This window comes from Alligator mississippiensis, chromosome 6 (genome assembly GCF_030867095.1).
Source record: "Alligator mississippiensis isolate rAllMis1 chromosome 6, rAllMis1, whole genome shotgun sequence".
Lineage (NCBI taxonomy): Eukaryota > Metazoa > Chordata > Crocodylia > Alligatoridae > Alligator > Alligator mississippiensis.
This window is the reverse complement of record NC_081829.1, coordinates 70,684,485-70,699,893: the sequence shown is the minus strand read 5'-3', so window position 1 is coordinate 70,699,893 and position 15,409 is coordinate 70,684,485. Positions and strand designations below refer to the sequence as shown.

At 37.6% G+C, this 15,409-nt stretch overlaps 2 protein-coding genes across 7 annotated transcripts in view; one reads left to right on the top strand and one right to left on the bottom strand.

Annotated features, from left to right (window-relative positions):
- The window catches only part of MARCHF5 (membrane associated ring-CH-type finger 5), a 77,076-nt gene extending 70,498 nt beyond the window's left edge, over positions 1–6,578 (top strand). Inside the window, exon 6 of the mRNA XM_059729983.1 lies at positions 1,094–6,578. Within this exon, the coding sequence (XP_059585966.1) occupies positions 1,094–1,168 (75 nt within the window). The 3' untranslated portion in view covers positions 1,169–6,578. The remainder of the gene's footprint in view (positions 1–1,093) is intronic.
- Positions 6,579–8,602: 2,024 nt separating this feature from the next.
- Positions 8,603–15,409, bottom strand: part of IDE (insulin degrading enzyme) — a 106,356-nt gene continuing 99,549 nt past the window's right edge. For all 6 annotated transcript variants that reach the window (XM_059729980.1, XM_014607816.3, XM_019484232.2 and 3 more), the window contains exons 23-25: positions 15,086–15,158; positions 14,301–14,368; positions 8,603–11,224 (exon numbers count right to left, since the gene is read on the bottom strand). In XM_059729980.1, coding sequence (XP_059585963.1) covers positions 11,129–11,224; positions 14,301–14,368; positions 15,086–15,158 — 237 coding nt within the window. In that variant the 3' untranslated portion in view covers positions 8,603–11,128. The remainder of the gene's footprint in view (positions 11,225–14,300; positions 14,369–15,085; positions 15,159–15,409) is intronic.

Sequence of the window (15,409 nt, the reverse complement as noted above, 5' to 3'; positions counted from 1 at the left end):
AGTTTTCTCATTAAGGTTTTTTGTTTTTTCAAACCATACATTCCCTCCCCTCTTAAGATTCTCTTCATGAAAACGTGAAGAAATTCAGTTAATACACAAAAAAGTGAGATGCACAACTTCTTCAAAAACTTCACATTATTACAGGGAACAACAACAATAGTCTTATAGCACCAAGAAGAATTTTTATCACAATTTTTATGTGATGTGAAAGATACCATGACAGCATCACTTTTCAGAGTAGATCTTTTAAGATGACATTTCTTATACAGCACTTTACATTATTTTTTCCAAACAATAAAAATTAAATTTTACATATTTTTTAAAGAAAAAATGAAGTTATTTAAAAAAAATTCAACAATTTCTATAAAAAGAAAAAAATAATAGAATTTAAATGGCTTTTGCATAGCACATTTTTAAAAACTTTGATATAGTAAAAAAAACAACAACAAAAAAAAAAAACAGCTATAAATGAACCCATGCCCCCCCAGTCACATTCAAACAGTAAATGGTCATTACTTAATAGTGTAGACCAAAAATCCAAATTGCAGCTCTACTCTTAAAATGACTACAAAAATGGCACTGAAGGATCCAATTATTGTCAAATCAAATCTGTTTAGCTCATAAAAAAGGGCCAATTTTGCAAACTCAGAAATCATACTTTGGTGTTTCATTCTTTTGAATCATCATCAGTGTAAAATTTTGCAGCCTAAATTTGGTTCTTTCTTACCCATTCCACCCAAGTATGTTCTAGATCAAGGCCTAAATTTGGTACAAGTTTAAGTTACCCTATAATTTTCAAATACTTGGGGAACAGTCTTATTCAAGTCCATGTTAATTGCATGTGTAACTGATTACAAAATTGGCATCATACTGCGTTTAATAAGGTTGTGATTCAGTATCTGTGATATTACATCATTGTATTAATTGCGTAAGAGAGACTAAAACCAAGTTTACCCACTTTTAACTGCAGGGCTAACAGTTCTACAAATTATAATCGTTAGAGAAAGTTGTGATTTTACTTGCCGAGTACCAAAAAAACTGAATTCACATTTTTTATCATACAAATGCTAACAAAATATACAATTCCTTTTAGAGTACATCAGAAACACTAAGGAAAGGGGAAGATCACCCTTTCTCCCTGTTGCCTTTTACCCAGTCCCAGAACTGAAGAAACACTGCAGATTTTGGAACAGCAGCGGTACTACAGAAGGGCTGCCATGGGTCAGAAGATGTGGAGCCACTTGCTGAAGCTAGCCCAGTTTGGCATCTGCAATAGCAATTAACCAGTAATCTTCTTTGAACTGTGCCTATGTCTGCTAATACTGGTATTTGATATCTTGGATCTGTGATATCTCTATACTGCATCTCAGGATTTTCAATGAACCAGAAATTTCCAATGGAGTATGGAACTTTTTCAGCTTATTTACTGCACTGAATATCCCCCTACCACCTTATTTAATGGGGCACTTGTCACATAAAACTTACTCATTTTTCATTAAAAGGCAGATCTTCCAGAGTTGCTGTGTTGTCAGTCATGTACACTGCTCCCCACAATTTTGAAAAGGAGCATTATTTATTTTATAAAAAGGTATCAAACAGATAGATCAAGCCCTTAAAAATGAGGGTTTTACAAAAGAGACATATTTATTTCTTTATTTTTAATTAAATCGTTTGTTCTAATGATGTACAATGACCCCTGTGGGACTGCAAGGCAGCTTCTTTAACATCTTACGATGTACTCTACGGAACTTTTACAAAGTTAGACTTTGATTCTACAAAGTAGTAAACCATGGGAAGGAACACTGTGTGGACATTAGGGTCTGTCTGCATAGACTTTTCTGTGGCTAAATCCTGGTCATTTGAAGTTTTCCATACAATGGCAGAACTATTGCACTATTCAAATATTACTAGCTCTGCTATTTTAAAATGTTCTAAAAAAGTTAGGTTAAAAACCATTCATAAAAGATACATATTCTGGAAACTATGGTTACTTAGATACTAGGCAGTAAATACATCTGCACTGCACATTAGACCAGCAGATGTACTAGAAGTTTTAAGCTTGACACTTTACTGTTTTGGCTTGGTCAGGAGAGACTGAAAACCTGAAAAAGGAAGTGAGATCATGTCAGCTATCATGCTGATATTTTCAAAAACTCAAAAGCTACTAGGATGCTCCTAACTGAAGAATAGCTTTTCTGTTCAGTCTTAATTTTTTAATTTAAAATGTAAATCTAGTAAAGGTTATTATTTATATGATGCCATAGTTCTACACTGACAGTTTACAAACAATACATAGTCCATGCCTCCAGGAATTTATAAACTATATTAAGACTATATATGATTTGACACCTACAGAGAATGTCAGACAAAAGGGGAACAAAATGGCATGCAGTTAGTTGATTTTGATTTATAAATACTGTTATGGTAGTCCATATTTAACTATTTTATTAAGTGGGTGCAGGATAGGGGCAAACACCATAGGCCACTGTACATTTTTGCATACATGATTTGATGATTTTCTATATTTTAAAATTCATAACACGTTTGAGCTAGTAAGTGACATTCCACGATACAAACAGTCTTTGCATATGCATTCTTCACGCTAGGCATATGCCACCCTTAAACTTATTACAGCATATATCCCTTAAAAAGATGTTTAACGTCCAGCCTTATTAGGTTACTCATTACATCGAGAGTCATGTGATGTATATACATCAGCAGACCCCTTCTGGTTGAATAACACCTATTTACAGATGATTACTAAAAACCACCTACCTAATCACTTAAATCTTCTTGTGGTTTGGAGAACCAGATCTCAGGCTGAATCTCCTGGTTATGAACATTCTAAGAGTGATCTTTATGATTAAAGCTTGCCATAATCGAACTGGCTGAACATTAATCATAAAAACATAGCCTAAAACATACATTCCCCACCCCTTGGTGGCTGTAAACTGATAGGTATAGTGAGAGCAACACTAGCCAGTTTCCAGTCATCTCACCTTGGCGATAGGCACTGGCAAGAAGTAGCAAGTGACGAATGGCTGTCCTCTCAGCTATTGAACATGGGTCAAGAAGCAACAAGTAGGTACACAGCTTGGGTGGATGCCAGACTCAGCTATCTGGCATAAACTTACATAATCTTAAAGCTCATTCCATACTGCAGTCTTTTTAGGACTGTTTTTGTCATTCATAAAAGAAATGCATATTCAACAAAATAGAGAAATTATGGCAGTCATTGCCATAGCTTTTCCAGATTTGTAGTTTCAGCCTTAACAAATATTATACCTTAGTGATTAACCAGAAAGGATGTGATCATAATCACATTTAAATGCTTCTCAAAATTTCATTTGTGATGCTGGAAGCTTAGGATATAAAAGGGTTTGTAAACATAGTTTCTCTAAACAGAAAAGGAAAACCTAGAGAAATACAGAACCATTCAATATCCTGTTCTGACTTCAAAGATGAAGGAGCTAATCCATTGTGAGCCTTTCTATCTTTAATGAAAAAAAAGTTTGAATTGAGATTTCTCATGCTAAGTTTCAGTAACTTCCAAGGCAAGTAGGAAAGCTTGAGGAATATAAAGTTAATAATTTCTGAATAGTACAGCTATAAAATGTATATAAGCTTCTGGTGTTTTAAAACTGGCTCTATCAACTCTATGTCAGATTAATTGCTTTAGAAACAGTGCTAATACGCTACTGCACAGTATTATTAGGCTACTGCACAGTAGCATTGCTAAAAAGATGTGCATTGGTGCTACTGTGCAGTAACTCCAGTTATTGTGCATAAATGTAGTACTTGATTATACAAGTACTACATTTATGTGCAGTAACCACTTCACATTAATGAACATGTAGACGTGCCTATGCTATACTTAGAACTAGGTCCTTTGATTTAGTCCCAAGTGCCACCTAAATATCTCCCACAGGCCTCCAAGTCCAAAATTTCAATCCTCAAAACCCCCAACTCAACTGCTGCCTAACGCTATGTGCACCTTAAGTCTGTCAATGCTAAAGTTTTCCATATTAAAATTTGCAAAACTCCTAATGCTAGAAGGGAGGGACAGGATACAGCTGGACCTGGACAGGTTACAGGGGTGGGCGAATGAGAATAGGATGGGATTCAATACTGACAAGTGCAGGGTACTGCACTTGGGCAGTAAGAACCAGCAGCATACCTACAGGCTGGGGAACTCCCTTCTCATCAGCACAGAGGCAGAAAAGGATCTTGGAGTCATTATCGATTCCAAAATGAACATAGGCCACCAATGTGAGGACACAGTCAGGAAGGCTAATCGCACTTTGTCATGCATCCACAGATGCATCACAAGCAGGGCCAAGGAGGTGATCCTCCCCTTCTATGCAACACTGGTCAGGCCACAGTTGGAGTACTGTGTCCAGTTCTGGGCGCCGCACTTCAGGAGGGATGTGGCTAGGATCGAGAGGGTCCAGAGGAGGGCCACTTGCATGATCCGGGGACAGCAAGACAGACCCTATGAGGAGAGGCTACAGGACCTGAACCTGTTCATCCTTCACAAGAGAAGACTGAGAGGGCACCTGATGACCATCTATAAACTTACCAGGGGGGACCAGTGGGGAACAGGAGAGACCCTGTTCACCTGAGCACCTCCCAGGGTAACAAGGAATAACAGCCATAAGTTGTTTGAGAGTAGGTTCAGGCTGGACATTAGAAGGCACTACTTCACAGTCAGGGCGGCTAGGATCTGGAACCAACTTCCAAGGGAGGTGGTGCTGGCTCCTACCTTCGGGGTCTTTAAGAGGAGGCTTGATAGTTACCTAGCTGAGGTCATTTGAGCCCAGTATTCTCTCCTGCCCAGGGCAGGGGGTCAGACTTGAAGATCTAGTTAGGTTCCTTCTGACCCTACATCTATGGATCTATGAATCTAACACACTATTTCTATGCATGCGGTGAAATCTCAGTGGTTGTGGTGGCCTAACTGATGGTCCAGGGATACGAAAGCAGCAAGGTCTGTGAGACAATGTAACACTGTACAGCTAATAGAGAAGAAAAGCTTTTGGGCTTCAGGTGGGAGGAAGCCACTTCCAACTAGCTATACAGCATGGTCCAATAAAAGATATTACCTCACCTCACAAATCTTGATTTTTGTATCTTTCTTGACATTACTGAGTAGGTCAGTAGGGCCTACTTAATAGGGCTCAAGCACGAACGAGCCCAAGCTCTGAGTAGAACAATGCTTGGGCTCATACTTGAGCCCTATTACATTTCACAAACTAGGTGCTCTATCAGCCACGTTACCAGAGAAGTTCCACTTGGTAGGTATTCTGAACATACCAGGACTCTATAACAGAAGCAGCAGCAACAGAGATACTGCACTTGCTCTCAGCTATTTTTTTTAGCTCAGTGGTACAAGCATTCACCTACAACCTAGGACATCTGCTTCAATTTCCTCTGTTGGTCAGAGGGGATTCAAACCCACATTGCCCACCTCTCAGGTATGCACTAGCAGCAAGGCTATAAGGAATTCTGGGGTGAGGCATAGATTCATAGATGTTAGGGGCTGGAAGGAATCTCTTGAGATCATCAACTGTTCTATTTTTCTTAACAAAAATTAAAAATTAATTGGACCAGAGAACATGCATAAAAGGAAGCACAAACATAACTATTAAACCTGGTATCAGGACACTCACCTAGAACATGGAAAAAACCTGTGTTTCAATTTCTGTTCCAAGGCCTGTTTACATATTTTTATATTAAACAGTTACTGGATAAAATACTACAGATTCTCTACTTCCTTGTAAGAAAGGGCTTTGGTAACTGACTCCCAAGTGGAAGAAAATGCCTTTCTGTAACATATGTATCTAGATCCTGGAAAAGGACAGAATTTAAGGTACACCCTTTCCTCAACATTTCTTGCTGGATAGGTCAGGTCAGGGTGCTAGCTACTGTAAAGTTCACTCTTAAATTCCTAATCATCCCCATGCATTGAACAAGACTGCATTCCATTAATTCAGGACTGTGCATTTCATTACAAGGACAAAGCACTTGGAGTTACAATGTTCAGCTTTGTGGTGTCTAGCTCTTTCTGTGGACCTTGTCCTCGGCTTACAATAAGAATACATGCCTTGGGCAACTCCAAATTACTGAACAGATTAAAAAAACCCTGCATAAGTATTTGAAATATTAATCCCATTAAATGTCTGAATACAGTTAAATTGGATATCAGTATTCACCAATATCCATTGTAGAAAACAGAGCACTAAGTCATTTAAGAATGACATTCATTTTCTCTTGCAGGATCTTGGATTGCCTACACAAACGTTTAAAAACTTTAATTCAAAATCTTACTTTCTGCTTTATGCACCAGAGTATATGCGGTCATCTATCAACTTCAAACTATGTACTGTGGAGCAGTCCAGATTGACTCCGCTGGAAGTTCCCTAAAACATGCTAGGCTTCCTCTTAAATGGTGGTAACAAGCTATTTCCAATATTGTTTTTAAGTTTGAATCCATTCTTTTGGGTCATTAGTGAAAATACATCTTACGTGTATAGAGGTACCATGTATTCTGTCATACTGCAATAAAGTATAATAAAACATCCTTTGAATCTTTATTATTCAAATCAATTTTTTATTTAACTATCAATGTAAGAAATGGACCTGAGATCAATATAATGTGAAAAAGGACATAGAAAACCCTCTCAACATGAGAGGGAAGGGAGGAGAGACAGACAGATGAAAAGGAAGAGCTATAAAAATAGGCATAGAAAAGGTAGGTAGTTTGGAAACTTCTATTTTTGTCTCATAATTCAAGATACTAGGAGATATTAAATTAAAAAGGTAGGAAGTTCAAAACTCAATACAAAGAAATACCTTTCTCACTCAATGTGCGATTAAAAACTTACCATAGGAAATGGTTAAGGCCAAACACTTAACAACATTCTGAAAAGACCTGGGTATTTATAGAATATTCAAGGGTTCTCATAATTGGTTACAACTTTTCTGGAAAGAATCACAAACTTTATGCCTCAAATCTCTAACTCAGTGATTTTCACCCAAGGTGTGGAGAGAGCATTTCAAGGGAGCCATGGGGTACCATGCAACATTAGCACTGTTAGGTGTGCAAACATGGTTCAGAAGATAAACTCAGAGATTTAAAATGGGAATTCATAGTGTTAAAAACATTCTGAACTGCTGTCATCTTTTTTAGTTCATTGTTGCAAAAGAACTGCTCTACTAGTTTTCTGTAGTCAACGCCCCTCCCCTCCCAAACAAACAAACTAAATGAAAACTAAAAGCCGGCATATTCTGAAGGGTGCCTTGAATCTAAAAAAGTTGAGAGCCACTGCTCTATTAAGAAATCAGGATGAGACCTATTGTTACAGACAGATTATCGTACAACTACCATTGCAAGAACCTTACGCTTCAACAGTGGCCTCTGGTACTGGCTAATGAAAGAGGACACACAAAGCTAGATGAAAACCACACATTCAGAATCCAAGGTTCAGAGTTCATTTCTCAAAAGCCCAAACATTCTGGCAACTGCTACTCAAAATGAACAACAGCCCTGTAGCCACAATCTAAACTATCAAATCCTTCCGACTACTCTCTACAGTGCTAGTGACACATTTAAACACCTTTTTTCCTAGCCACCTACATGACACCACTTCCCAAGAAGCTCCACACTAGCAGCAGCACAGAAGGCTGAATTAAGGCTTTATGCTTCATACCATTTACCATTCCAGCAGTAACTACCCATCAGTCCATAGTCAAACTAATCCCTAATCTGCTGTGGAAAGCATTTGACTCATTCATACATTTCTATGCAGAACCCCCCTGGCCCCACAAGTAAATAGTTTATCGAAGTATAACATTGTTAAAGCTGCAGTGGTTAATTTTAATGGTTAGGCTGCAGTGATGTAGTGAGCTTGTAAGTTTAAGTTTTGATCCTTAAAAGAAAACCATAGAAACAAAAACACCTTTATAACTACTTCCTTACAGAAAGACATTTGCATACATATCACACACACACACATTACGTATATTAGAAAATCTTCACACACATTCAGACACATACACACTGAATAAGAAACGTAACCAATCTAACCTACTTATGCACTCCCTAACATGTTGGGTGGCCATTGGATCAGATAATTATGCAACATACATGTGAGACTGCCCTCTGGAACTTTCCCAGAAGAAATGAATGGAACTATTATAAAGCAACACCATCCATTCTAGCTAGTTTATGAAGTTGGGTCAGCCGCACTTGAAGATGAACGCTTTAAAATAATCACACAAGCTGATAGATGTAACATTACTAGTGGGTGCATCTACACGAGATGCTTACTGTGCAGTAGCCTAACAACACTGTATAGTAGCGTGCCAGTCAAAAATGGTGCTAAAAAGCTATTGTATTGTGTTATTCGGCTACTGCGCAGTAACCGACATGAAAAAAACCACGCACTGGCGCTACTGCGCAGTAACTGTAGTTACTGTGCATTTAGTTAGTACTTCATTAAGCAAGTACTTAACTAAATGCGCGGTAACTACTGCACAATAACTGTATAGACATGCCCAGTATGTAGCAAATCAAAATAAAATGAATTAAAAACTCCAAAGGTTAAATTCAGACTGTTTATTGTAAACAGGATAACTCTAGCACTCTGTCATACTGGCTGTGTTACATGCGCCCAATTCCACATCAACTGCTCAAAATAGCACTTGCAGCAATTACAATATTCTAATAATAATTTATGGTTTGTTACATAAACTTAGTTAACAAGCACTAAAATTGAGAATTACAGTGTATTCTAGGTAGTCTGTTATTGCTTGTAGACACTGCAGCTCTGGATCCACTCAAATGAATCCATTAATATGCCTGAGTTATCAAATTGTACCGCTGTATCAAACTCAGAAACTGTAAAATGCTGGAGAACACTTTAAAAGCAATTAAAAGTTGCTGACAAACTACACGGGTTCCCACCTCCATTCCAGATTTTAAAAATATTCAATGTTCTTTTCTGGACTACATAATTTGTAGTACTGTGTTAAATATACTATTCCATTTTTATATAATTTGTGAAAAGTTATAATTCATTGCATTTCCATTATTTTTTTAAACACAGGATATATTTTATTTTTTCAGAGTAGCATGTTTAAATATCAAGTTCCAAAATATAATTTTTATATTGTTCTGTCAATATTTAATATCTATAATACAAATCTTATCCTAAAAGGAAGAAAGAAAATACATTATGGACAAAGAAAACTACAATACACAAAATATGAATGAATAGTGCGATAAAGGGTAAAGAGTGCACCACCGCTTTCTTTCCATAGTGTGTTTATATTTTTTCTTTATAGTACAAAACTGTTAGTGACCTCTATTAACAATAAGTAGCATCAAAAGCAGCAGTACAATTTCAACATTTTTCTTTATAAACAGTCCACATTGTTACTCTTTCAAACAGCATTTTAAACTAGCCTCACTTATTAAATCAAATCAGCATGTCCTGGATACATACAAATTTAGGGCCACAATCCTGTAAACATTTAAGCACACTGAATTTTACTCACAGGGGTAATATCTTTGAAGTCAACATTTCAACTTATTTGTGTAAGGAACCCCCTCCCCCTCACAGAAGCTAATGGTGCTACTCACAAGGAAAATTATGTGCGTGTTTAATATATTTGAGAGGTCAGGGACTCCGATTCAGAGTCTGTAAATTATAGGCAAAGACTCAAATGATGCCACTGTTACTCATGAGTTCACCTGGTCAGGACAAACTTTTCAGGGCTTAAGCACATCCTGTCCTGCCTACACAAATATAGAGAATTATATACATTTAACCAACAAGATGTTTAGTCATTACCAAAATATTTTAAGACAATATACAGTGCTTTTTTTGTTTTTTAATTTTCTATTCTAGGGCCTAATCTTGCCATGCCTTACTCAGTCAGAACCCTTACTGAAATCACCAGGTTCAGTAATTCAAGAATTACTTTGTGAACCAACCTGAACTAATTATTGTGTTTTGTTACTGTTTCATTTTCAACATCAGAAGGGCAAAAAGAAAAAAAAGTGCCAAGGCTGAGCATTTACACCACAAAGCCTTATTCTGCAAACTTCACTGATGTACCGAAGGGCCCCACACTTAACTTTGGCTATGCTCATATCAAAAAGCAAAGCTGATATCAAAAGGCACTCGCACTGAAAATGATGTGCACTCTACCTTGCTTTGTTGGGCTGAGGCCCAATAAGATGAGCCAGGGGCCCTGATGGAGGCCTCATGTAGATTATGAACAATTAATTTTTTTTTAAATTATATAAACAATGGAAGTAACTCAGAATAACCCTGAGAAACTGAACAGAATATTAACCCTGTCAAGAGACCAGCACAATTCTCTTGGTAACAAAAAAAAGATAGGGTACCCAAGTGTTTCCAGCATTTTACGAGTTTTAAATATAAAATGTCCCCAAGTATGTGTACAAAGATTAAAACCATGCCAGTATCTTTATTTACTCTTCTTCTGTTAAAGACAATTCCCTCTTTTATTATTTTATTGTCAAAGTTTCTCTTTTCCACTGAACTACATAAAACTTAAAAAGAAAACAAAAGTTGCTTGCATTGTAGATCATTTAAAAAGGTATCATTCAACACTACTTTTCAAAATATGTCTAAGCTCTCTTTTTATGAAAAGGTTTTCTCTTAAATCCAAACAAGGCTTTTTCTTTCCCTGATAAAATTTGTTACAGAGCTATTTTATATGGTATTTTGGACCAAGTAGACATTTTAAGCCAAATCAGTTTGATCTGGAGGCTTGTTAATATTCAGTTAATGAAATGAAAATTAAGATATACTATTTCAAAAAATATAATGCATCTACAAGAGTCTTTATTTTTAAGCTGATTTTGGTTTTCAACACTTTTTCTGCAATATAAATGACGCACAATCACAACTGATTTTCTAATTCTTCATAACCATAAGCACGCAATTAATGTTGAATGAACCAAGAATGAATTAGAGACTCTCATAATAGACAGATCATTTATCCTAATCATATTTAAGATTTTTGTTCATCATAAAACCCCCCTGAACACATGCGGGTACTGATCCATTTGCATTTCTTCATCCATTGGGAATCTTCACAGTTTTGCAGCCATGAAATTGATATGTGGTTTCACCAGCGGGAACAGTGGGAGACTGCGTTTAAATTCTGTCATATTTTCAATCACACTGGGCTGCAAAGAAGCGTATAGGAAAAGTCATGTCTGCTCAGTATCATTAACAAAAAAGAGAAACAACTCACTTTAGATTCAGATTCATCAGTTCCTAGCAACAGTTTTACTGTCTTTACACACAAGACATTAAAAAACAATTGCTGAACTTTCTTATTTACCTTAGACAATCTGAGACTATATGTTATTATATAGTAAATGCAATATTAATAATTTGAAATGTTGCTGGATGAATATAAAATTAAATTATTTTCCTTATTTTCATTTATAAATTCAATGCCAGGATAGCGTTTCAGCTTCATATTCTGGATCACAAAACAAAGGCCTTCATTTTTTGAGGGGGAAATTTTCCCTGCTACAAATCATTCCAGCCTGAACTTCCCCCTCTCCCCTGCTTTCCCCAGACTGGCCTGGAGAAGGTAGGGAGCATGCTGCTCCACACCTTCTGGTCCTATGGGAATGGAGTAGTGGGAGTAATGCCCCCTCCCACTGCCTCCCAGACCAGGGACCCCTGCAGTGCTACAGACACAGGCTTAAAGATGCCACATGGGGGGAAGCTTCCTCCTGTGTAGCACTTGAAAAGCCACGCACCCAGTCCTACCTGTGGGGCTGCTGGTGCAGGGCTAAAGCGCTATGCAGGGGAAGCAGCAACTGCTCCTCCACGTGGCTGCCAGTGCACAGGAGCTAAACATACTGAACAGCATGGCAAAGCCCCCGCCCCATCATTGCTCACACCAGGAACTCTTGCAAGAAGCTGGCAGAGCACAGCAGGTAGCTGTTCCTCCCCTTCCCTTCTGGTCTATGGGAGGTGTAGGAGCAGCTGACCTTTGTCTGAGGAACTGAGAAGAGCCAACTGCTCCTCCCAGCTTCCTGAGACCACCCCCGTCTTGGAAAGCCATAGGTACCATTTCCCAGTAGCTCAGCTCCTCCTGGTCCTGGGAGAAATCAAGTGGTGGGCAAGAGAATAGGCCAGAGGCAGGCAACCCCCGACATGGGTGCCACAGCATGACATGCAAAGGCAGTTTGCTTGGCACGCACACCTTGGGGAAGGTGCGGGTTGCACTGCCACAACAAAGTTGTAGTTCCCCCACCATCCACACCTGGCATGCCAACATCTTACAAGTTGAGGTTGTGGGTGTTTTTGGCACTGCTGAAAAAGACTGCCGATCCCTGGTATAGGCATTCATTCCACCAGGAGGCTCTCCTGGAAGTCAGAGATGGGTTATTTTCTCCCAGAACCACCGTTTTTGGTTTTTACCAAGAGAGCTGCAATTTTCCCAGCAGAAATTTAATGCCTGTACATGGCCAAAGTCTATTATGTTTACCAAAAAAACTGTTGCTTTGTGTGTTATTGCATAAATAATATGGCTGTGCGAAGCTTTGGTCCCTGATTTGATTTGGTGGAGATCTGGCCTGATTTGGTGGAGAATCTCTGAATCGAATCAGAGGATGCTTTAATCTCTCCAAATCGAATTGGAACCCTCTTAATCGATTTGGAGAGATTTGGAAAGAGTTGGACAAAGACAGCTTTCAATGTTTTTTCTACATACCTCTAGGTAGCAAGGGCTCATGATCACTGTGATGCTGGGGCACGTAGAGTGTCCCACAGAAGCACAGGGGGCTCCCCAGTGTGCTCAGCAGACCCGGAAGTGGACCAGAAACACCTCTGGGTTTGCCACTGAGCACATGGAGGGCCCCCCTGCACGCCGGTGAGACATACCATGCACCCCAGCATCACAGCGATCATGAGCCCCGCCTGCTACCTCAAGGTATGTAGACATTTTTTTTTTAAGCTGCGTCTATGTCCGAATCCTTCAGATTTGGATTCGGGTGAATTGAATCAGGGACAGCGATCCAAATCAATGAATTGAATCACTGTCTCTGATTTGGGCCGAATCCAAATTGAAAAGGGCTTGCTTCACACACCCCTAATAAATAATTACAGTCTATCCATTTCTTATGGACTAAATTAACAAATGTGTTGTTTGCATTATATAAAATGATAAAAATAAATTAGTCATATTTCCAGAAACATAAGGGTAGATCAAACAGCAACTGGTATAACATTCTGGTTTGGTTACTTTGTAGATTAATCTTAGTTAAAATAAGAAGTCAACTTCACTTTGAACATGAGGGATCTAAAATGAAAAACAAAGATAATTCAATGATGTTCACTAAAGTTAAACCTCTGGTAGAATAATTTTTATATTTCTATTATGATGAAAAACAAGGATGTATTGATGTATATACATGTGTGCTACTGTAGTATTTTAATTTTTAAATGTGGATATTTGAGTTACAGACCTACCCTTATGTTGCAAGAAAGTAAACTTATATACAGATAATGTTGCCATGTCTGTTTAGGCAAAATTTCAAATGTGATGAGCAGTGGAGACTGCTCTATTTTGATATCCTTACTTACACAAAGTTTTAATGAATGGTGATGGTTGGCAATCAAAACTCTTCCTTCAAAGTTACATATTGGATGCCATGTGACTTGAGAGAATGCATTAATATTTCAAACCTCCAAAGATTAGGTAAAGAGAGTATGTCTACCACAATAGCACTCTCCCTATGCCTGAAGAAGGGTGTTTGTGCCTGGAAGTTTGCAAAGAACAATTTTTCCAACTATTTAGTTGGTCTAATAAAAGGTATCACACATTTACCCAAAGAACCTTGTCTGCCTATGTATGCCTATGCATACACAGTCTTTACACACAACTAAATGCATTCTACCATGAAACACTGTGATATATTCTTAGCTGTACTATTATTTCATAGTGCAGACAGTCAGCATAGTTACATCTTCTATTATTAACTCTTGCTGTCATGGAATAATGGGGACAAAAGCAACTGGAAAGCTGATTATAAAGCATCTAGGAAGAGATGACAAATCAAAACAAAATCCACAATTATGGAAATAGACATGTTTGTAAAAGAAAAATGAAATTACAGTAAAACTGAGCCTCATTTTGTAGACACGATGTCAGTCAGGGTATCCAGAAGTTTGTTCTCTTTGTCTATTCCCATTTCTTTGTGTTAGCTTTCAGTTAAATTATTTAAGTATCTAAATTTTTACCTGTGGCAAAGGTGGTGCTGGTGCCAGATTAACATCATTTTGGCACGGAAATTCCCCAACCACAGGACCTATTAAAAAAATTACCAAAATTGGAACAACCAGCATTTCTTATTTATCTTGTCAAATAAACCAGTTCTCAGAAGCAAGACAAATACAAACATTTTGTAAATTTTCAAATACCTATATTCAACTGCTGCTTTTACTTTTGCGTTTAACTATTTTCTTTAGAAATGCAAGCTAGTTCAAGTCTCTGTTTTGGAACATGGGCTTGAGAGGAGTCATTCTGAATGTTCTTATTATTTATATGTAAGCAGAACCCACCAATTAATTATATTATTACATGACTCTTCACCATAAATTCAAGAAATTAAGTAAAGATTTTGTGAGCACTAGTAAATACTATTTCCTTTTGTCTTCTAGAAAAATCTAGTATATAACTGACATGTGTAAACACATGCGCAGCTAGGTTTGATGAAGAAAGGTAACATCTCATGCCTGATTACAAGTCTCACCCTTACACAGGTAACAAGAAACTAAACTCATATACAGATAATGGCTGGACACCTACAACTACGTAAAGTCTCTCCAAAACTAATTTTTCAATTAAAAGCACAGCAAAAAGCTACATGAAAACTTTCTTCACAAGACATGTAGGTATCTTCTTCCCATAATTTAGTTTCAAAATGTTTCATGCCTTCTTGTATAAATAAGAATAAAAAAAAGTGTGCATGCTGTGTGTGTACACACACAGACACAGACACACACACAGACACTATAATACTTACAGGAATCCATTTCCCTTGCAAGGACATGTACTGATACCTTGTGCCTCCTAGGTGCATGTACTGCCAACAGTTCCTATAGTAAACCGGAAGACCAGTTATTTTATAACAGCGTATAAGTGATAGCTATCTGCTATATTTTATACATACTATAGAGGATAACTATTATCTAATGTGCATCCTTTTGGTAAATACTGTTATGGTCAGTGTGGTATATTTAGGTACATCCCTTAAATTTAACTAGATCTCCAGTCTAGTTAAATCATTATAGAGCTGAGTTTCACAAGAAATTCAGTTATAGGAAATTTAGGAACACTGAACAACTAA